At 42.2% G+C, this 24,114-nt stretch overlaps 1 protein-coding gene across 1 annotated transcript in view; it reads right to left on the bottom strand.

The window, feature by feature from the left end:
• Positions 1–10,567: 10,567 nt before the first annotated feature.
• Positions 10,568–24,114, bottom strand: part of BCL2A1 (BCL2 related protein A1) — a 58,739-nt gene continuing 45,192 nt past the window's right edge. The window contains exons 3-4 of the mRNA XM_057723375.1: positions 18,881–19,479; positions 10,568–10,847 (exon numbers count right to left, since the gene is read on the bottom strand). Of these exons, the coding sequence (XP_057579358.1) occupies positions 10,740–10,847; positions 18,881–19,300 (528 nt within the window). The 5' untranslated portion in view covers positions 19,301–19,479 and the 3' untranslated portion in view covers positions 10,568–10,739. The remainder of the gene's footprint in view (positions 10,848–18,880; positions 19,480–24,114) is intronic.

Below are 24,114 nucleotides of genomic sequence, written 5' to 3'. Positions count from 1 at the left end.
ACAGTCTGGTTGTCCCAGAATTGGATTCTAAACCAGAAAAAGGGTATTAGTGGGAAAACTGGTAGAATTCGAGTAAGGTCTGTAGATTAATGGTATGCAATCAGTGTTAATGTCTCCCTTTGGATAATTGTACTATGCTTACAGAAGATGTTAGTGTCAATAGAAGCTAGATGGAGGGTATATGGCACTCTGTACTGTTTTTGCAACTTTTCTGTAAGACTAAAATGTGTTCACAATAAAAGTTTGTTAAATAAACTTTGTAATAGCATGGAATGGGGAGAGATCATCCTGTGAAACTTCAGTTGACCCAACTGAAAGTCACTAACCATCTATTACAGCAGGCTCCTCACTGAGCTCCCAGCCATTAAACTTTCCTACAGTCAGGGCACACCACTACCAAACCCAGCTGCCTTACAAAGAAAACATTCTGACCATATCTTTTAAAAATGACCTTCAATACCAACTTCTCATCATGGGACACAAGGCTCCTCTCAGCCTGGATCCAGATGACCTGTGCATCTCCATCCCTTACTACACCCTCCCACAGTGCTTCTGTAGACCTCTCTGCCTCGCTGATTTCAGAGCTGTCATAATGTACGGATATGAAGAAAGTTTTATTCACCAGAATTTTTCCTAGGAAAGTACCTTTTGCTTTTTAAGAAGAAATACTTTCCTAAGCTGCTTGGATTAGAGAGCGAAAGCCAGAGTAATGCAAAGATGGTCCCTAAGCTGCTGTGCATAAGATGATCAGAAGAATTTATGTTGCTCCCCAGAGGGAAGAGAGGGAGGGTGGTGACTCAAATAGGAAAAAAAAAAAAAAAAGGACTGTGGAGCTAATGAAGCTAGTTTCCCCTGCATTTGAGGAAGAGAAGGAGGCAGAAAACTCCTTGGCAGCAGCAAAGCCAGGAAGAGGAACTTTAGCGAATGAAAGTGTCTAAAGGATTTTCTCAGTTGTATGCTATTTGATGGTTGATGTGAACCTTCTTACCTCTGTCTCTGACAAAATATTCAGTGATCCTTATTGCTCAGCCCTATGAGTAGGTTCTTGGAGTTAACATTGGATTGATTAGTATGGGGTAAAAAAAATAAGGACCTGAGAGGAGAGTTGATGTCTGAACTAGAATAATACCGTTAATAATACCTACCATTTATTGAGGTTACACTATGGCAAGCACTATGCTAAATTCTTTATGGACTCTCCTATATTCCTCGAAACAAAGTATGGAGTAGGTCGTATTGTGATATCTTTATAGAAGAGGAAACAGTTTTGGAGAATCACATGTGTCTCTCACAAGCTCGTGTGGCTACTACGTGAAAGGAGTCTGATCCTTACCCGGGATCTCCCAAAACGATGCTAAGCCACCCCCTCTCTTCTGTCACAGCAGTGTTTTGTCAGCCCTGCTCTTGTTTCCCCAGTGGACTACCAGGCTGGGACCGTGTTTTACAGCCCCTGCATCCGCGGGTGCTCAGCCCAGGGCCCGGTATGCAGTAGGTGCTGCGGGATATGTGTTAGGTCAGTGACTGAAGCTTGTGTCATGAGCCAACTAGGTGGGAAAGCAATTGGCTGAAGGTAACATAATCCCAAGCTGCTGATGGAAGTCCAAGTCAAGAGAAGAAACCCCTTGTACTCTTCACTGGTCAAACCATAGCTGGAATACTGTACCACATTTGAAGAGTGATCTGACAAACTAGCGAACATTCAGAAAAGGCCCCTGGCAGTGGGTCATTGGGTTTTCTCTGGTCATATTAGGGCTTTTTTTTTTTTAATTTCGAGAATGAAATTCTACAGCCTGAGGGAACCAACAGCATCAGCATCACCTGGGAGCTTGTTAGACCTGCAGAATCTCAGGCCCTCCCCAGAAGCTGTGTTTTTATTTCAACATGATCCCCAAGTGATTTGTACCCATTTTAAAGTTTGGAAAGCATTACCGTAGATTGATGTATAAACCAAGGGCCAACTTGCAGGAAGAAACAGAACTAACATGGAAACCATAATATAATCAGCCCGCACAGATCATCCTCTCCATTTAGACAGATCAGGAGTTTGTCTGATGACCCTCACCTCCTCCCCCTCCCCCACCCTGCCTCACCATCCCCATCCCAGGGAAGTGGCTTTTCAGCTGAAATCCCAAGGCAAGAGGGTGAGTGAGAACAGGGGCATGGGGAAGGTTAGAGAGTTTTCCGGGAAGAAACAACTGTAAATGCGAAGGTCCTGAAGGAAAAAACAGCATATCTTAGAGGACTTGAAAGATGGCCAGAATGGTTCATCAGCAAAGAGTTGGAAGGAGAGAGGCATGAGATGAGGTTGAAGAGCTAGGGTCCAGATGACATGGGGTTGTTTTTGGTTTCTCTTTCTTTTTTAATAAATTTTTTAAAAAAATTTTAATTTGCTTAAAAGTTGCAAATAATACCCTCATCCAATTCCCTCTAATGGCAACATCACACATTACCATGGTATGTTTGTCAAAACTAAGAAACCAAGATGAGTATGGTACTACTAACAAAACTCCAGACTTTATTTGGACTTCACTAGCTTTCCCACTGATACTCTTTTCCTGTTCCAGGATTCAATCCCGGATATCACACTGTGTTCAGTTGTCATGTCTTCATAGACTCCTCTTGACTGTGATCATTGCTCAGAATTTCCTTGTTTCTGATGACCTTGACAGTTTTGAGGAGTGCTGGTCAGGTGTTTTATAGACTGTGCCTTAATTTGTGTTTGATGTTTTCCTGGGGTTATGGGTTTGGGGGAAGACTACCACAAACAGTAAATGCCCTTTTCATCACATGATATCAAGGGCATACATGCTATCGACGTGGCCATCACTGGCAATGGAGTTCACCTGGCTGAAGTGGAGTTCACCTGTCGATGTGGCCATTACTGGCGATGTTAACCTTGATCACCTGGCTGAAGTGGAGTTCACCAGGTTTCTCCACTGGCAGGTTGCTTTGTTTCCCCTTTCTACACTCTATGCTTTGGAAGCAAGTCACTAAGTCCAGCTCACACTCAAGTGGGGAGGGAGAATGACACAGAGTTTTGTAGTTCCTAAGAGTAATGGAAAAACCATAGAATGATTTTAAGCAAAGAGGTAACATGAGATTTACATTTAAGATTTACATTTTGAGACTTCCCTGGTGGTCCAGTGGTTAAGACTTCACCTTCCTAATGCAGGGGGTGTGGGTTTGATCCCTGGCTGGGGAGCTAAGATCCCACCTGCCTCATGGCCAAAAAACCAAAACATAAAATAGAAGCAATATTGTAACAAATTCAATAAAGACTTTAAAAAAATACAAATTATTTTTTAAAAAAAGATTTACATTTTAAGATTAATATGCTGGCTGTACTGAATCAACCTGAGGGGGCCAGAAATGGCTTAGGGTACACATCCACTCCAGCTGTGGTCCGGGTGGAAGTAATGGTAACTCAGACTAGTGTAGGAGTTGAGGAGCTAGAAGAAGAATCGTGGGTGGAGTAAGAGAGACTTAAGAAGTAAAATGTCCAAGACTTGGTTCATTTTTGGTTGAAGAAAAGGAATGGAAGAGAGGAAGGCTCAAGGATGACTCCCAGAAACCTAACTTAGGGTTTGAGCAATTGGTTGGATACAGACAAGGTTGAAGGCCAAAGGACACAGTAAACAGACATTCTGAGGACTCACGGACAGAGCAACCCCAGAGCTATCGGGGGTGATGCTATTGGCCAGATGCCTCTGCTGAACTTTGGAGGCATTGTTTTCCCGTGTGTCCATGGCTACTCTGGATGGCCCTGCACCCTGGATAGAACCCTTTAACAACAAAAGAGCCTTGTCTAGTTAGGTAAAGCTTCGACTCTCTTGAGGAAAAAGAGTCTTCCTCATTTACTCCAGTTCTTTGAGAATAACAACTCAGCAGCCATACATTGCATCTCCATCAAGAATTATACTTTTCAAAGCACAAGCACTGGGCTTATACGTACATGCAACCGTGTGTGTGATGTTCAGTAGAGTTCTGAACCCCCAGAGAGCTCTGTGGGCTTGGGGGTGAGGCCTCATGGCAGAGTCATCAACATCCATGTGTCCCCAAGTCCTTTATCCTTGGGAGCCATATATTATCCAAGGCAGAAGTCAAGACCCTGAGAAGGAGACCTGGAGGAGGATATGAGGCCTCAACCACTGGGCAGAGAGTGTGCTTGGCCAAGCGGGGAGGCTTCCTGAGCAAGGGAGAGGTGAGGTCAAGTTGTTCACGGGGGAGGTGGACTGTGAAAGGCCAAGTAGGCCATTGTAAGAACTCTGTAAGGACTTTGGCTTTTACTCAGAATGAGGTAGAAACCACTGGAGAGTTTTGAGTGCAGAGGTAACACACGTTACCTTGCATTTTAAAGGCTCCTTCTGGCTGCACATTGGGAATAAACTGTAGAGGGGGCAAGGGCAGAAGCAGGAAGACCAGTTAGGAGGTTACTGTAAAATCCAGGTCAGGATCGGCTTACATGGCTTGGGTCAGGGTACTAGTACTGAAGAGGCAACAAATAGTTAATATTGGGTGTATTTTGATCATAGAAACAAATTGTAGTATTTCCTGATGAGCTGCAGTTGGGGTGTGAGAGAAAAGGGGTCAAAGAGGCTAAACGATTTGCCTGAGTGAGTGGAAAGATGGAGATAACTTTAACCAAGATGGTGAAGGATGCAGGGGAAATGACAATCAGATATTCAGATTTAGATACAGTGAGCTCAAGAGACTTGTTCAACTTCCAAGTAGAAAGACATCAAATCAGCGGTTGAATATATAAGTCTGGAGTTCAGGGAAGTGGGGGTCTGGGATGGACACATGAATTTAGGGGTTTTAAAGTCATGATACTGGGATATCCCTTACCTGGTCCAGTGGTTAAGACTCTGAGCCTCCACTGCAGGGGACATGAGTTCCATCCCTGGTCGGGGAACTGAGATCTAGCATGCTGTGAGGCATGGCCAAAAAAAAAAAAGTCATGATACTGAATGAGATATTTGAAATGTGAATGTAGATTAGGAAAAGAAGAAAGCCAATGACTAGCCAGGGGCAGTCCAATATTTAGAATTAGGCAGTTTGCTTAGGGAAATGAGGAAGATTCATCCAAGGAGACAGAGTGGCCAGTGAGATGGGAGGAGAACCAAGAGAGACTGGTGTCCCAGAAGTCAAATAAAAATATGTATGAAGCGGGATCCTGGAATTCCCTGGCGGTCCAAAGGTTAGGACTCTGCGCTCTCACTGCTGAGGGCCTGGGTTGAATTCCTGGTTGGGGAACTAAGATCCCACAAGCCTCGCGAAGTGAACCAAAAAAAAAAAAAAAGAGGGAGTCATCCACTGGGTCAAATGTCATCACTTAAGAAATGTGAGGCCTGAGAATTCATCCCTGAACTTAGCAGTGGGGACAAAAGTCTGATTGGTAATAAGGGTTCAGGAGACACTGAGAAGAGAAGAAATTGGAGACAGCATGGATGGACGCTCTTTTGAGGAGTTTTTTCTACGAAGAAGAGCAGAAAAATGGGGTAGCTGCTGCAAGAGTGTGTGTTTGGTTGGGTTTGGTTTTACCTCAGGAGAGATAACAAGTCTCTGCATTAATGGGGTCCCGGAGAGGGAAAATTCTAGGATGCAGAAGAGTGAGGCCTGAAGAGCTGTTCCTGCAGAGGCCATAAGGAACAGGGTCTAACACACAAATGTCGAGGTTGGCCTTCCAACAGTTGACTCACAATAATAGGAGGGAAGAAAAATATGCCAGTATTGATGCAGAGTAAGTAGCTAGATGTGGTGGGGGAGATATGGGGATGTTCTCAGTGAAACAGGAAGCAAAGTTGATGGGAATTAAATTGTGTCAAAATAATCATGTTGCAAGTGTCTAATAAACTCTTCCTATATATGCATATACTTCTGTTGCTCAAATAGCATAGTCATCAATCTTTAATTTTAGAATGGTTTTGGGGAACACTGGTAATGGGTTTGGCTCTCACATGAGCTGGCTAAATTTACCCTGTGAAGGCAATAAATGGTAGCCCTAGGCTCATTCAGATTTCTTGAAAGTCCTGCCTTTGGTGATGAGGCAGATAAATCAGAGAAAACCCCAACACTGTGGGAAAATGATTCAGCTGCAACGCCCATCCTGTGCTGTGTCCCTAATTGCATCTTCCAGCAGAAATGGCCACACAGAGCAACCCATTCTAAAGAAAGGGTTTGTTTTATTTTCACGTTCCATGAAATTATACAAAGCAACATTTCCCTTTCAGCAGCTTTGCGCCCTCTGCAAAAAGTTTCCAGATCCAGAATTGAGAGGACCCGTTTGAGTTGGGGCAATGCCCCAGGGAGATCACATGTAGCAGGGTGAGGGGTGAAGATGAGGGAGGCCGAGGACACCCTCCTGGCTGCTGAAGACCCGCCCCATCAGTGCCGGAGCCAGTGTCACCCTGCTGGCCTTCACACACACTTGTGAAAGGGCTGGGGAGGGAAGTGGAGGGTCTGGGCGGCCCCAGGAGTTGAGGAGGAAGTGCCGCAGAGAGAGGAGCCCCAGCCTGGGCTCTAGGGGCCAGTGTGACCCACCCACCCAACTCCAGGACCTGGGGCAAGTTTCTCCCTGCCTTTAAGCCTGTTTCTTCCGTTAGTAAAGTGGGGATAATATCTACTTCAGGGAACTGCCATGCAGATAAAAGGAGATTGCGTATCTGAAGTTTCTAGCACGTGGAGACAGCCAGTAAATACTACTCCCTTTCACGCTGTGGCTGGGAACAGGGTACTTAGGCTCACCCCAGCCTGTGTGTGACCTGGCCCCAAACCAGGTCACATCCATTCATTTATTTCTGAAACGCGTATTTATCGAGCTTTCACTTGGCTCCGAGCTGGACTCTGAAATAGAATGGTGAGCACAGAGAGCCAAGGTTCCTGCTCTCCTGGAGCTTCCTGTCTGTTGGGAAACAGACACATAGATTTCAAATTCACACAAATAAAAAACTGTAATTGAGATAGTGGTGGTTCGAGAGGCCATAGCAGGAGAATTTAACCTAGTCAGAGAAAGCGTCGCTAAACAAGTGACCTTGAAACTGAAATCTGGAGGGCCGATTAACATTACCAGGTGCGGAGGTAGAGAGAACAACGTGTGTAAAAGGATTCTGAAAAGAGGCCAGCGAAGTGGCGGAAGAGACAGGCCACCTCAGAGGATGCATTTGAAACAAGTGGGACAAATGAAGGGAGGACCAGACGCACAAAGTGCCTGGTACCGTGTCAACAAGGCTTTAATATCCGGCAAAGTCCTTTCACGTGACAAGGGGGAAAAAAGAGTGCTTCATGATTTTGAGGGGGCATGAACAACATTCCACTTAAAATTAGTATTTGGGGGTGGTATTTATTTCTCTCCTTGTTTACTTTTCTTTATTGTTTACCTTGTTTGTAAAGAGTGTTTATCATTTTTTTCCCTCAAACAAGAGCTTTTTTCCAAATCAACTTCATTGAGATATTATTTATCTACAGTAAAATGCACCTGTTTTAAGTGAACCTATGAGTTTTAGCAAATGTATATCCCCATAATCAAGACGTAGGATGTTATCATCACCCTAAAAATTCCTGCCCCCCCCCCCGTACCCCAGCCCCAGGCAACTACTCATCTGCTCTCTGTCACTGTGTATTAGATTTGTCTTTTCTAGAGTTTCATGTAGATGATATAATACAATCTATACTCCTTTCGTGACTAGCTTCTTTAGCTCAACATAATATTTTTGAGATTTATTCATTCCCTTGCACATATCAGTTCTTCATTCGTTCATATTGCTGAGTAATATTCTGTTATGTGGATATGCTACAATTTGCTTATCCACTCACCTGTCAGTGAACATTTGGGTTGTTTCCAGTGGGTTGTTTTTTTTTTCCGGCCATTATGAATAGAGCTGCGATGAATCGTATGGATATATGTTTTTATTTCAAGTGAATACCTAGGAGTGGAACTGCTGGGTCCTACAGTAAGTGTATGTTTAATTTTATGAGAAGTTGCCAAACTGTTTTCCAAAGGAGTTGTACAGTTTTCCATTACCACCAGTGGTGGACAAGAGTTCCAATTATGCCACATCTTCCCCAAGGGTGGTATTATCGGTCTTTTTCATTTTAGCCATCCTGGAGGGCATGCAGTGGTCTCACTGTTGTTTTAATTTGCATCTCCCTGATGATCAATGGTGTCCAGCATCTTTTCCATGTCTGTTGACCATCTACTTTTGTGAAGTATGTGTTCAAATTTTTTGCCAGTTTTTAAATTAGGTAGATAGTCATGCTGTTATCAAATTGTAAGAGTATTATATTATTCTGGATACAAGTCCTTTGTCAGATAGTAATCTGACATATGTTATCTTCCTTTTCATGGTTTGCTTTTTTTGAGTTTTTTTTTTAAACAGCTTCATTGAGATATAATTCACATACCCTTTCTTTGACTGCTTAACCATGTCTTTTTAAAAGAATTTAAAAATTTCGGTGATTTCTAAATTACCAACTTTTTCTTTTCTCGTTCAGGTTTTTTTGTGTGTGTTGTAGCTAAGAAATCTTTACCTACTCCAAGGTTGTGAAGATCTTCTCCCATGTTTTCCTCTTAGAGCTTTATAGTTTTAAATTAACATTTAGGTGTCTATGATCTGTTTCACTTTCATTTTTGTGTTTGACATAAGGTAGGAGTTGAGGTTCATAAAAGCTTTTTTCTTTTAAGTAAGGTGGTAAACAAAACACCCAGTGAGTTGCAGTTTGAAAGACCAGGTCACCAACCAAGCCAGAAATGGTCAGTGACATCCCAGTATCACTTTGTTAAATCATCGCAGGGTAAAAGCCAGGGTTTGTGGTTTCTTGTGCAAGTGTATTCCAGGTAGCAGTACCCTTACACATACTTCCTGTTTATGTGCATTCATGACTATTCATTCCCACCACTTAGCTCTGATTAATGCAAAAATGAATTAAAACTTCACACAGTTCGGGACTTCCTCGGTGGAGCAGCAGTTAAGAATCCGCCTGCAAATGCAGGGGACACAGGTTCAGTCCCTGGTCCAGGAAGATCCCACATGCCATGGAGCAACTAAGCCCGTGCGCCACAACTACCAAGTCTGCGTTCTAGAGCCCATGAGCCACAACTACTGAAGCCTGTGTGCTGCAACTACTGAAGCCTATGAGCCTAGAGCCTGTGCTCTGCAACAATAGAAGCCACTGCAGTAAGAAGCCTGTGCACTGCAACAAAGAATAGTCCCTGCTTGCCACTAGAGAAAGCCCGTGTCAGACCCAATCCAGCAAAAATAAATAAATAAATATATTATAAATAAATACTTAACACAGTTCAATAGGGGGAGGGGAGGCACTTTGCTGAAGAAGGAAAAAGAAAATGCTCCCTGCCACCTGCAGACACAAGCCCAGGTGGCCTAGGTAGTTGCCTCTCAGAAGTGACTTGATAAGTAGCCAAAACTATTTTGTCAAAAATATTTCCCTGCTGACTTGCCCCAGTGTCCTAATCCCCGCCATTAAGAATCACCATGAGAGGAAAAGCATGAATTAGCTGAAATCCACTGTAAAAATGCCCATAGCCTGAAGGGAGGAGGGGAGAGGAGGCTCTGGTTTCTTTATTGGATCAATTAACAACTTCCTAGGAAAGATAAAGCAAGCCCCAGGGGAGTAGTGATTGTATTGTGAGAGGAAAAGGAAGAGTGGGAAAGTCTAGAACAAGGTACGGTGCTCCCATATTGCAATCAGATTTGCTGACCAAAAAATCAGAACACAGAGGCTAATAAATGACATAATTTTCTACTTTGTGAAATTTTTTAAATGGAGGGTTTAACAGTGGCCCAGCGTTGAATCATTTACCTGACTGTCTTTGGTCAGACAGTCCTGGAGTATCCTCCATATCTGGTCGCCATATTCATCAACTTTATTTTTCCATTTTGAGTTTTTTTTTTAAATGATGCATTGTGTGCAACTTACTTTTATTTTATTTTATTTATTTATTCATTTATTTATTGTCTGTGTTGGGTCTTTGTTGCTGCGTGCAGGCTTTCTCTAGTTGTGGCACATGAGGCTACTCTTCATTGTGGTGCATGGGCTTCTCATTGTGGTGGCTTCTCTTGTTGCAGAGCACGGGCTCTAGACATGCGTGCTTCAGTAGTTGCGGTGAGCAGGCTCAATAGTTGTGGCACGGGCTTAGTCGCTCTGCAGCATGTGGGATCTTCCTGGACCAGGGATCAAACCCGTGTCTCCTGCATTGGCAGGAGGAGTCTTAACCACTGCACCGCCTAGGAAGTCGCCATATTCGTCAGCTTTACATGGCATCTCTAAAGTGTGGCAGAGAGGGCATCAGTGGAAAACCCTAGGTAAGCATCCAGGGGCACTGGGGGCTCCAGAAGGCCTGGAGCCAAGAGGTACGTGGGAAGCAGACCTCACCCACCATCAGTCTAGACTATTGACACGGAAAATGATTTGGGGGTAATGGACACACCCTTAAGAAAATCCACCGAAGACATCACCTTCCTGGTTATCATTCTCTTAATTCAATCTCTGTACCCTGTATTGAGCTTTACTCTTTCACTGGACTGCCAGGCAGGACACATTACATAAAGAGAAAAATACATACAATTTATTCATTTAAATGGAAACAAAACTCCCATGACTCTGGAGTGTCAAGTTACATCATCAAAGTTCTTTGTTTAGAAGTAGAAGTAAGTGTTGGCAAGTACTTCTTGTACCAGTCAGGAACATTAGGCAGATTTCACAATATGGAGTGTCCTTTTCGGTCAATAGTACAGCTTCAGGAGACGTAACATTTCACAGATCTTTCCTGTAACTTCCAGAAAAGTCAGCCAGCCAGATTTGGGTTCAAACTTCTTTACAAAGCCATTTTCCTATGAGAGAACAAATTTAACATTTTAAAAATCAGTGGAGGGTAAGTTTGCTGGAATGAAAAGCAAAGAAAGTTTCATTAAATAATGCAGGTAGCCAATGAAGTCCCTATACTTTTACTAGTTTTGCTTCTGTTCATCTTCATTATCATTCTCTACCTCCCGTTCCAGCCCACTCTAGAGTAGCACTGTCCAATAGAAACAGAGTGCAAGCTATGCATGTAATTTTTTTTAGTAGCCACTTCTTGTGCGTGGCGGGAGGGGATCTTAGTTCCCCAACCAGGAATTGAACCGGTGCCCTCGGCAGTGAAAGCACGCAGTCCTAACTACTGGACTGCCAGGGAATTCCCAGTAGCCACATTTTTAAAAGTAAAAAGAAAGAGGCAAAATTAATTTTTAAAATACATTTAGTTTATCTAAAATATTATGATTTGGGGACGTCCCCGGCGGTCCAGTGGTTAAGACTCCGCGCTTCCACTGCAGGGAGCGCGGCTTCGATCCCTGGTTGCGGGAACTAGGATCCCGCATACCTCAGCCAAGCATGAATGAATGAATGAAGGCATGAATAAATAAATAAACAAATAAATAAAATGTTATGTAATCAATATGGAAACAAGATATTTTACAGTTTTTTGGTACTAAATCTTTAAAATCCAATGTGTTTTTGTACTTGAGCATATCTTAATTCAGACCAGCCACATTGCAACTGTTCAACTGTCACAAGTGACGAGTGGCTGCTGTATTGGACGGCATAGCTCTAGAGGACAGAAAGTCTATCTTTTTCTTCCCTCTTTTTCTTTCAAATGTCTGGTATTGAAATATGCATTTACATCTGTAAACTCCGTTGTGCTGACAGTCATGAGGACTCAACCGTACAGCCAGATTAAAGCAGTACCTCTGAGCCTATGAGAAGCTTGTTGTTTTTCTATTACAACTCATTCCTTTTGATCAGACGTTTTTTTAAAATAAGAGTATAAACTGGACACTGTATGTAATTAATTTATGATCTGTTCTTACAGAGCATCCTCACTGAAAAGTACCGCTGAGATCACCCAGCCTAATGCCCCATCTTATTTTGACAAACGAGAAAACTAAGGTCTGGAAAAAAATAAGTAAGTTATGTAAGGTTACCCGACTTCTTAGTGCCTGGACCTGTATTGGGAGGCAGACACCGGTCTTTTCACTCCATAAATTCAACCCACCACCAAGAGGATTAGAAAATTGTTAAAATAATTTTTTTTTAATGTTCATCTTGTAAACATTTGCTCTGCCTCCAGCAAGTTCCATTCTGGGGGTTACAAGTGCCTTCAAGTAGTTCACTGTCTAGTGTGACTAATACCAAAATGTAAACCAAGCATATTTCTTTGACACAAAACCCTGTAGTGCCTTGGAATTGTCTTTTTGAGCATCACTGGCAGCACAGAGGAACACCAGTCAGGAATTTTCCGTTGAAAAGATTACACAAGAAAGCCAGCTTCCACTTCCGTGTGAAGTGTGGAGTCATGCTGGGAGATGCATGCTGTCACATGCTAACAGAGGGGACAGACTGCTCCTTCTCTTCTTCCTCTTTCCCCTGCCCTTACACATATATTTCCCACACGTTCTAGGTGTGCATCCACTTCAGTGGTCACCTTCCTAGAATTTTCACAAACCCCATCTTAATGGGGCACTCTAAAATGATTTTTATTATCACAATAATCACCATCCATTACGATTAGGCAGTTAATATGCCATCCTCTCATATATATTAAAGTTCTAAACTAAAGCATGAACAAAGAAGGGAGGGACTTTCCTGGTGGTCCAGTGGGTAAGACTCTGCATTCCCAACGCAAGGGGTTGGGGTTCGATCCCTGGTCGAGGAACCAGATCCCGCATGCATGCCGCAACTAAGACCCGATGTAGCCAAAATAAATAAATAAATCATAAAATAAATAAATATTAAAGTGTGAGGAAAGGAAAAAGCTGACAAATTCAGCAATATGAAGATTAAATTTTTTTCAAACGATAGAAAACTAAAAGAACAACAGACCAGGAGACTACATTTGCCATAAAAGAGTTCGTTCGAATGTAAGAGAAAAATCATCAAACCCTTAATAGTTAAAAAAGGCAAAGGCTGTTGAAAAGAGAAATATAAATCATTAACAAGTATATGGGAAAAAATTCTACGTCACTAGCAGTTAAATTCATATTTTAATACAATCTTATCGATTTTTAGACCTATTAAATTGACCTTGTTATCTTAAGTCTATTAAACTCTCAAAATTATGTCTAATGGTTCCGCCCAGTGTTGGTCAAGTTCTGACATTGTCCCATTAATAACAAACCTTTGAAAGCAATATGTATTCCAATATATATAAGTAGTGTAATTGTACTCATATATGAACTAATCATTCTAGTGTTAGGAAGTGATTGTGAGGCAGTCTTCTAAAATATTGAGGGGGGGGGGCATTTCCATGTTCAGCACTGAAGCATTATTTCTAAGAGGGGAAAATAGAAAACAACCAAAATATCTAACAGTTGGGAGTTGCTTAAGTAAATTATGATGCAAAAAACTGATGGGATATTCTGTAGACATTGGAAATGTTAACATGGAATAAGTGAGGCAAGTTGTTTAAAAAAATCACTCAGACTGCTATGTGGAGAACAGATCATTGCAGGGCAAGCATGGAAGCAGGGACACTGGTAGGAGGCTCTTGACATGGTCAAGTGAGAGAGGAGAATTACCTGGGTGCACTGAATATGCAGTATTTCGAAGGTGCAGCCAACATAATTTTCTGATGAGCTGGATGTAGGGTGTGAAGGAAAGGAATCACAGATAACTCCCAAGGTTAGAGAGCTGAACTTAAGTTTCCTGAAGGACCCACAGGGAGACTTGAACTATGTTTCACCATATTTTTCATTAAATGATTTTTCAATCTCAAGTTAAAACTCAGAAGAAATACAAAGAGAATTTGGCCCCCAAATCTGTTCAATCAAAGGATGTATGAGTTCTTGAGATTTTATTACTTTGCTTCTAGATCTTTCGGAAATCCCTTTGCCAGATTTAATACTTAGTCATCTGCACATCTGTGTATGTCCTTTTATTTGCCCTCAAATTCACCAGACCGTTATTTAGAGCAAGACGGTGATAAAAAAGTAGAACCTACTTTGCCTAACTTTTATGACTCAGGCTTTAATATGCTGGTTACTTGGAAAGCACCAATTCTGACTGTACATCTCTACTTTCAAAAGGGCCTTTCTTTTGGTATTAGAATAGTTTTAAGAATTACATATTTAAATTTTTTGGAATTTCCCATATAACCTTCATGGTTGTATTTGACAGTTTACAAAGCACTCTTACAGAAATGTCCTTTAATCTTTCAACTTCCCTTCTAAGGCAGGTATTATTGTCTTATATTATATTATATTATATTACATTATATTAGGAATTTGGATCTCAAGTTACTTCATTAACTCACCCAAGATCACAATTCTACTGAATGGGAAAACCAGAATTTAAATCTCAGTTTCAATGGTAGTTCATTCAATCATTCCGGCAATAAATACTTGTTGGCAACCTTCTATACCATAGGCCCTGTGCCAAGCATGCAGTATTCAGTGGTGCCTTACGTGGACACGATTCCTCCCGTGTGGTGCTGAGGGCTGAGTGTCCCTTCCCCTCAACCAGCACAGGCACAGGAGAATGCTTTACGGAAGCAGGCCAAAGTAGGAAAGCCACCTGGCTGCAAAGGAAAGGCAATCCCAAGGGGTGAGATGAGTTTCATCTTGGGCACATTCTGATGGTTTTTAAGAACCAGCCTTTCCTCATGAATGCCAAAGACTGCTTAAAAAAAAAAAAAAAGCAGCATCAGTTCTCCTGTCAGATCTATGAGAACCTATTCGCTTTCAGCACGTCAAACTGGAAGAGGGACAGGAGGAAATAATGGTAAATGTGGAAAAGGAATAAAAAAGCAAGATGAGGGACTTCCCTGGTGGTCCAGTGGCTAAGACTGCGCTTCCAGTGCAGGGGGGCGGGTTTGACCGCTGGTTGGGGAACTAAGATCCCACATGCCGTGCAGGGGAGGAGGAAGCGAGGTTAGCATCAGCAAAGAAAAGAAGGAAAGAAAGGAAGGGAGATAGGAGGGAGGGAGGGAGGAAGACAGGAAGGAAAATGACTCAAGCTGATTAAAAATAAGAAAGAGAGCAAATTATGAGATTATGACTCCATTATTGATACATTGGTCTTATTTTTTTTTCGCTTCAGGGCATCTGTTTCAGATGGTGGCTAATATCTAACTATAGTTGATGATATAATTTCTGGAGACTAAATCTATTCAGGGAATTTAGGCAATACTACTACTAATAATGACAATAGCTCTAAACTTGTGTTGAGTTCTTACTCATAAAAACAGTGTTCCAGGTGCTTTATATGTAATATTAACTGATTTAATCCTTACACCAGTCCTAGGAGATAGATAGCAATAGTCTCCCCATTTTACACATGAGGCTTAGACAAGTTAAGTAACTTGTTTACGTCACACAGGTAGTAAGCAGGAAATGAACACACATCCATCTGATTCAGAGTTCGGGCTCTTACTAGCCGTGCTGTCCTCACACACCACATTCTTGATCCAAAAGTTTTCATAAAATCTCTGGGCACACTTAAAATTTACTTAAATGTGGGTTCTCTCTAGTTGTAGGTGAAACGCCCCTCTCGTCGCTCATTAGATGCATGCGGCTTTCATCTGGAATCAATGCCAAGCCTATATGAATGACCGTGGACGGGACAATAGATCAATGGTTTTTTGGAGAGTTTGCCAGGACAGTAGAAAATAAGAAGCTGGTGCTCACTTCTTGATGAAGTTGTAAAATGCCCCCTTGCCTTCCCCTCTTCCTGCGGGCTACCTGACTCCACCAGCACAGGCATGAGACTGTACCCTTTCCCCTGAAGTGAGTCATTCAAGAGTAGTTTCATTCATTTGAGCAGATTTGTCAACATCACTATGCAAAGAAGATACAGGTTTGCCACGCGGGTCTGTACTAATTCAAAAGAGCACTGCCCTTCATTAGACACATTCAGTGTCCTCTGTGAGCTGGGGGAGGAATGTTGAGGTTGCTTTGAAATGACATTTTAAAGGGCATTTCTATTCTGTCTAAGCTGTTCAGGTATAAAAGTCAAGAGCTTAAAACATACAGAAGGACTTTGTGAAGGCTGAGTGCGTGCGTGTGTGCGTGCGTGTGTGTGTGTGTGTTGGGGGGCACATGTGTGTTTATATCCTGCCATACTCACACTTGTACCACGCCCGAAAGATGCGTACACGTCTAGACTTTCTCTGAGACAATTCCACACCCCCCGGCCCGCCAGTAACTATGAGTTCCAGGAGTTTACAAAATTTACTGTTAAGCAGTTAAAATTTTCAGTAACATTTATTCATTTTGAGTGTTCCAAATACAGTGCAAGCTCACACAGAGCCTGCAAACTAGTATTTCTCTGCAGGGTCACACGTAGGCCTCTGTGTTAAAGAACTTCTGCCTTCACGTGAAACCTACACAGCATAATAGCTGAATACCTGTCCTTCAGTATAGCTTTGCATAGCAACCAGAAGAAAACATGACCAAATATCTCACATGCTTTGTCTAGCCACAAGTCAGGCTGAGTTCCAGGAAGAAAAGGTGATGGAGAAAGGGGAGTGGCTGCAGTAAGCCCTGTCATTATGCAGCAAGACCTCAAACAAAATGCAAAAGAATTCCGTGAAAGATTAATACATGTGATTTCATCAACGTTTAAAACATTTATAAGCACTGAAGACATCTATAGTTTTAAAAGACAATTAACAAATTAGAAGATATCTACAGCATATACATAGAATTCCTACAAATCAGTGAGAAAAAGAAAAAATGATAGGAAAATGGACAAAGGATATAAATAAGCAGTTCCCTGAATAAGAATTACAAATGGTTAATAAACGTAAGAAAAGATACTCAACATGAAAATATGCTTAACCTCACTAGTAATCAAGGAAACGAGAATTAAAACAACAAGATAAATTAGGTATATATTTTTTAAGCCAACAGAATAGGGAAACTATAACAGACCGCTCTAACCTAATGTTAGTCAGCCGAGGTAGGAGGAAATGTGGGGTATCTGAACAAGCTGTGATGGGATTGTGACTTGGTAGAACCAACTTTGCAGGACAGAGATCAAGTAAATTTTAAAATGTGTTTACAAAAAAAAAAAAGAGAGAGAGAGAATTCCTTGCTGGTCCAGTGGCTAAGTCTCCACACTTGCACCGCAGGGGGCACAGGTTCAATCCCTGGTCAGGGAACTAAGATCCCACATGCTGCAAGTCATGGCCAAAAAAAAAAAAAAAAGTGTTTACACCATAACCCAGCAATATCCACCCTAGAAACACACACACACACACACACCCACCCACACACACACACACAGAGGAAGACATGATTAAAGAGATTCGGTGAAGTATTGTTTGTGATAGCTCTGGAAATAAATAAGTATCCATCAGCTAGAAATGACCAGACATTCATGAGCATTTACATACAACGGTGTATACACAGTATTCTTTTTTTCTTTTCCTTTTTTTTTTTTTGGGCCATGATGCACATTCGGGATCTTAGTTCCCAAACCAGGGATGGAACCTGAGCCCCCCTGCAGTGGAAGCCTGGAGTCGTAACTGCTGGACCATCAGGGAAGTTCCTGTAGTACTTTTTAAAATACTTATTAAAATGCCCTTGGGTGGAAAAAAAAAAAGCAGAATAAGTACCATGTACTATTCATACAAATACTCTATAAACACAATAAATTATTTAGTATTATATTAGTATTAGTATTGTTAAATACTATTTAACAATTTATAAAAATTGTTTTCACAAAGAAGTGCTGTGTATATTTTCTATGGATATATGCAATAGGCATGTTTTGCATGTGAAAGAACTGATAACAGTGGATAGCTCTGAGAAGAGGGGAGGCCAGGATTGTGGGTTGAAGAGAGGACATAAGGGCTGTAACAAAGTAAGTATTCAGTGTATTGGGATGTAAAGAAAAGCATATACATCCAGCTGGGAAAGGCCCCTTGTCAATATGAGTTGTAATATAGGCCCCCTGCACAGTCTTGGCTTTTTGAGGCATTGATAGTAAAGTGAATTTTTATTTGGAATACTTGAATAAAGTTTCCTGCTGGTGGTGCAGTACAGTTTGCTTTTTTTTTTTTATCACCAAGCTTTACCAGGCAGAATTTGTCATATTAGAAAACTGAAGGGCTTCCTTGGTATCACAGTGGTTGAGAGTCTGCCTGCCAATGCAGGGGACACAGGTTCGATCCCCAGTCTGGGAAGATCCCACATGCTGCAGAGCAACTAAGCCTGTGTGCCACTACTACTGAGCCAACATGGCACAACTACCGAAGCCCACGTGCCTAGAGCCAGTGCTCCACAAGAGAAGCCACCGCAATGAGAAACCTGCACACCACAACAGAGTAGCCCCCACTCACCACAACTAGAGAAAGCTCATGCCCAGCAATGAAGACCCAATACAGCCAAAAATAAAATAAATAAATAATAAATCTTTAAAAAAACTGAAAAAAAAAATCAATTTGTAAGCAACGAACTTGCAAAAATTTACACCTGTCTTTTGCAACATAAGAAATAACCTAAATATAATAGCATCCAATACCAACTCTTTCCGTACTAATTCTACATTGTCATGACAACCCTAGCAAAAGCTAAGTCCTAGACTAGACTCTATCTCTAAAGATGCATTAGGGAGGTGCTTTATTAATCCCCAAAACTCACTCCTGCAAGTTACACTGTTAGGAATAAAAACTGAAACCACAAGTGTTTTCCAGCTATAAAGTTTTAAGATTCATCAGAAATGAGCCAGAAATTTTATTTTAAAATTTTAAAACTTTTAAAACAAACTACTCAAAGAAAATATAATCCTTAGGTAAGTTTTTTTTTTTAAATTAACAAGAAAACTGTCGATTCCTATTTCAAAGTAAAGAACAATGAAGAATATTGAAGAATATTTCCATCACACATACCCAGCCTCCGTTTTGCCTTATCCACTCTCCTGTGTTTTTGGTTATGAACTCTGCGACAAAGTAAGAAATGTCCTTGTAAGTGTCCACACCTGGGGCAATCAGCTCTCGTAGAAGTTTCTTGGTGAGAATACCTTCAAATGCAAATATGGTCACAATCCTTCCCCAGTTAACGATGCCATCTTCAAATTCCTTTTCCATCACTTGGTTGAATATTGTTCTGGCAGCGTCTACAGACACAACATCAAAATTGTCCAAGCATGGTTTCAAATTCTTTTCCACTTCATTTTGGACTGAGAAAGCAACGTTTTGTAACACTCTGGATGTCTTGCTTGAACCGGATCCAGGTTGCGGTATCTGCAGGACGTAGTTCAAGTAGTCCTGGGCCAGCATGTGAACATAGCCAAACTCGCTGTCAGTCATCTTCTTCCTGCTGGAGAGCAAAGTCCTGAGCTTGTTCCCCTGAAAGTGACTGAGACAGTCTGAAGCACAAGCTCACAGAGCTTGACGTGATATGACACATGATGGTATCTGGAGGCTGGTGGAATTTCTGTTTGCATCACTTGATAATATCCTTCCTCCTTGTCACTGTCTTGCGTAGGCTGTGTGTGAAAGAGAAAGTTCAACATGTAAAAGAGGAAAATATCTCAAAGAGCGGCCACTTCCTCATTCTGTGAGAGATTAATTCAGTTTTTTAAATTCAAGGATGTGGATTTAATCCTTACTGGTAGGATTATTAAACAGCGCAACCCCTGTGAAAAGTTTGGCAGTTCCTCAGAAGTTAAATACTATAGGGACTTCCCTGGTGGTCCAGTGGTTAAAACTCTCAGCTTCTACTGCAGGGGGCATGGGTTCAATCTCTGGTGGGGGAACTAAGATCCCGCATGCCATGCAGCGTGGCCAAAAAAAAAAAAAAAAGAAGTTACATATAGAATTACCATATGACCCAGTAATTCCAACTATAAGTACATGCCCAAAAGAACTGAAAACAAAGACTCACACAAATCCTCACACACGAATGTTCACAGCAGCACTTACAATAGCCAAAAGGTGGAAACAACCCAAATGTCCACCAATAGATGAAGGCATAAACGAACTGTGGAACATTATTCCGCCATAGAAAGAAAGGAAGCTCATGTTCCACGTTCCATCTTACAGCATGGACGAACCTCGAAAACACAACGCCATGTGAAACAAGCCAAATGTGAGACGTCACATATTGTATGATGCCACTGATGTGAAATATCCAGAACAAGTAAACCCACAGAGACAGAAAGCAAATCGGTGATTGCCAAGGGCTGAGAGGAGTAACTGCTTAGTAGGGACAGGTTTTTATTTTGTGATGAAAATGTTTGGAAACTCCATAGCGGTAGTGGCTGCACAACACTGTGACAACACTAAACGTCACTAAATTGTTCACTTCAAAATGGGTCATTTTCATAGATACACTACCATGTGTAAGGTGGCTAGTAGGAAGCTGCTGCATAGCACAGGGAGATCAGCTCAGTGCTTTGGGACAACCTAGAGGGGTGGGATGGGGAAGGTGGGAGGGAGTCTCATGAGGGAGGGGATATATATGTATACATATAGCTGATTCACTTTGTTGTCTAGCAGAAACTAGCACAACATTGTAAAGCAATTATAATCCAATAAAGATATTTTTAAAAATAGGTTATTTTACATTATGCGAAATTCACCTCCAAAAAAAAAAGTCTTAAATGCAGCCCAGTGGCTAAACCGAATTAATGAAAATTTGGAACAGAGATTAGCAAACAGCCAGGGAACAGGGAACAGGGCTTCTCAAGTGTTGCTCGTGCAGTTCTGCCCTTGACACTTTGGTCCTTGAGTAGGATGATATGGGAGAGGGGAGAATAATGTATCTCCTTTGCTCTTCATCTCCAATTTACCCTGGAACAGAACAACTTCTTCTCCTTCTCCTTCTTGCTCTTCCTCTTCCTCTTCCTCTCCCTCTCCCTCTTCTCCCTCTTCTCCTTCTCCTTCTTCTTTTTTTTTTTTCAGGAAAATTTTTATTGCTTAACTACCAGGAACACAGATTTTAAAAATGTACAATCAAGAAAGAAAAATATGTTCCCCAAGAACATTAAGCAATGGGTTAGGCATTAAACACATACAAATCTAAAGACTGCAACACAAGATACTCCTAGATAAAAATAAAGGGGTTCAAGTCTCTCCATCCCTTTCCTTTCTGTTATTCATTTCCTAAGTCCAGTCTCATGTCAAAACAGTCTAGTATTTATGGCTGCCTTAAACATAAGAGATCCTCTAAAAAGCCACACTAGAGGAACTTCCCTGGTGGTCCAGTGATTAAGAATCCGCCTTCCAGTTCAGGGGACTCGAGTTCAGTCCCTGGTCGGGGAACTAAGATTCCCACACGCAGCAGGGCAACTAAGCCCCCACACCACAACTACTGAGCATGCGGGCCACAACTAGAGAGAAGCCTGCATGCCGCAACTAAGACCCAACACAGCCAAAAATAAAAACAGACAAATAAATAAAATCAATAAATACTTTTTAAAAAATTTTTAAAAGTCACACTGGGGGGACTTCCCTGGTGGTGCAGTGGTTAAGAATCCACCTGCCAATGCAGGGGACATGGGTTCAAGCCCTGGCCCAGGAAGATTCTCACATGCCACGGAGCAACCAAGCCTGTGCACCACAACTACTGAGCCCATGCGCCAAAACTACGGAAGCCCCAGTGCCTAGAGCCCGTGCTCCGCAACAAGAGAGGCCACCGCAGTGAGAAGCCCGCGCACTGCAATGAAGAGTAGCCTTTGCTCGCCACACCTAGAGAAAGCCCACACACAGCAACGAAGACCCAATGCAGCCAAAAATAAATACAATAATAAATAAAGCTTTAAAAAAAAGTCACACTAGGAAATTAGTAGCTTGATATTTTACTCCTGAGCACCAGGATGATAGAAGAAGTTGATTAGGAGGACCCCTTAACCCAGAGGAATCTTCCTAGGATAGATTTTCTGACCCAGACTTTCAGGTACTAGCATCATCAGGGCAGTTGTGGTCACAGCCACTCAAGGTGTGACCACAGTGTTCCAAGCTCTCTCAACTGCATTTTGCTCACAATAATTCAATTACTTTAATCTTCACAACCCTAGAACTTCTAACAGAAGACAAAATCCTGCTATAAACTGATACCTCCAATTCCTCTTCTTAAGTCATCCAAATTGTCCAACGTACGGATAGAAATTAGGAGCCAGAAAGAACATTAGACTTGGAGTTGGAGGACCTGGCCTTGGTCTTATGCAAATCCGTGTTTTCTTACTCACTATGTGCCCTGGGTTTGTAAAATGTGACCATACACATTGACCTCGGAGCGGTGAGGTATGAAACAGACGACCCAAGTACCACCTGGAACCACACCTGGCACAATGTGGGGGCTTAGTCAGCCCTGGTTCCCCATCATTCTTTTACAGACTAATGAGAAATCGGGCTTCCCGGTAAGGGCATAACTTCCTAAAGCGCACAGTTTCAAGTGAAATGCAAATCTGTCATTTTTTTTAGCTTTGGCAGAAATTCCGGGAAACAGTTGGCAGACACGGTGAAATTACTGGCTAAGAAGAGCACTGAGGATTTGGGGGCGGATTTCAAGTCTCCTCACCAGAGTACATGGCAATTAAGGCAGTTAGGGAACCACATCCCTGTCTGCTGGCTGCATCCTTCTGTCGACTGAGGAGCCAGTGTCACTAGTAGGCAGGAGTAGTGGGTGGGAGAAAGCAGACAATGCAGGGTCCCTGGAGAAATTTTTCCTATCCACATACAGAGTAACTTTGATTCTTTGCATCAGTGTCTCTGAAGAGCTGCAAACAGGGGGAAAAAATTCCATGTGTTTCTAAATTATTTGAAAAGGGCTAAGGACGAAGGGAGAGATGTTGCTTAAGGTGCTGCTTCACAGGGACTTGTGGTGAACATGAAAACGCACCTCTCAGAGCTCACACCATGGGAATGTAATTGACTAAGGGCCCCAAGTGTTGGGTCTTGAATCTACCGCCTGCCAGACTGCACTGAGGCCGTGCTACCCACAGGCTGTCCCCAGTCAATGACCACGCAAGGCAGGAATAGGAAGAGCAATTCCTGTAGGTTGGCCTCCTTTGAAAGGTAACTTCGATTCAGTGACTTTCCATCAACTTTGTGAAGACCTGCTTACACTGCACTCCAGGCTGAGACACTTCTTGCACAATCTTCCTTCCTCCTCTGTGTCTTCTTTTGCCAGATCAGCCCTGCGCTGTGGTCTGACAGCCTCCCATACCTCCCTCCCCATTTTCCCGCACAGTCAATCTTCACTAAATCTCTCACACATCTAATCCTCTCTTGGCATGTTCTCCGTGGAGTTCTAAACTGCCAAGGGACCTGTATAGGACAAAGGAGCATACAGACACGTGGTCAGACCCCTGCTCTAGGATCTCCCCTGAGGAAACCCTCCCCTCCCCTCCTGGACAATGCCTGTTGGCCCACCGGAGCAGGAAGCCAAGTGCAAGTGGCTTTCTCTCTTCAAATCACTGTCAAGCACCATAAGAACCACCACAAGGATGGGAAATTTGATTTTTCTCCCCCAACTGCATTCCCATGGTGATGAGCATTTCTGGAAAAATAGTATAAGCGTGTGGTTTAAAAGTTGCAATTAAGCCTTCCAAGGTCAGGGTCTACCTTTTTTGTCTCTCTTGCCAGTGTTCAAGCCTGGACCCCAGGTAAGCCAGGTAGTTGACCTTTGTTGAATAAATGAAACACACTGATGTCCCAACTGGGGCCAACTACATTTATGGATCTATATTCCTGATCTTCTGGATCTGAAAAGGTAAATCTGAATTATTTTCAAAATTTTTAAATAAAATTTTGTAGCCTGCTTTTGTTTATTGTGGAGCCTTTCCAAATAATCACTTTTGGGGACTTCCCCGGTGGTCCAGCGGGTAAGACTCCGAGCTCCCAATGCAGGGGGCCCACGTTCAATCCCTGGTCAGGGAACCAGATCCCACATGCATGCCACAACTAAGAAGCCTGCATGCCACAACTAAAAAAGATCCTGAATGCTGCAACGAAGATCCCCACATGTCACAACTAAGACCTGGCACAGCCTAAATAAATAAATAAATAATAAACATTTTTAAAATATCACTTTTCAAGGATAGGTGAAAGAGAGAAAGACAAAGTCTTTTCCAAAAAAGAATTATTTGTATATAAAGTACAAAAAGACTGGAGGGGGG

This window comes from Hippopotamus amphibius, chromosome 2 (assembly GCF_030028045.1).
Source record: "Hippopotamus amphibius kiboko isolate mHipAmp2 chromosome 2, mHipAmp2.hap2, whole genome shotgun sequence".
Lineage (NCBI taxonomy): Eukaryota > Metazoa > Chordata > Mammalia > Artiodactyla > Hippopotamidae > Hippopotamus > Hippopotamus amphibius.
This window is presented reverse-complemented; position numbering and strand designations above follow the sequence as displayed.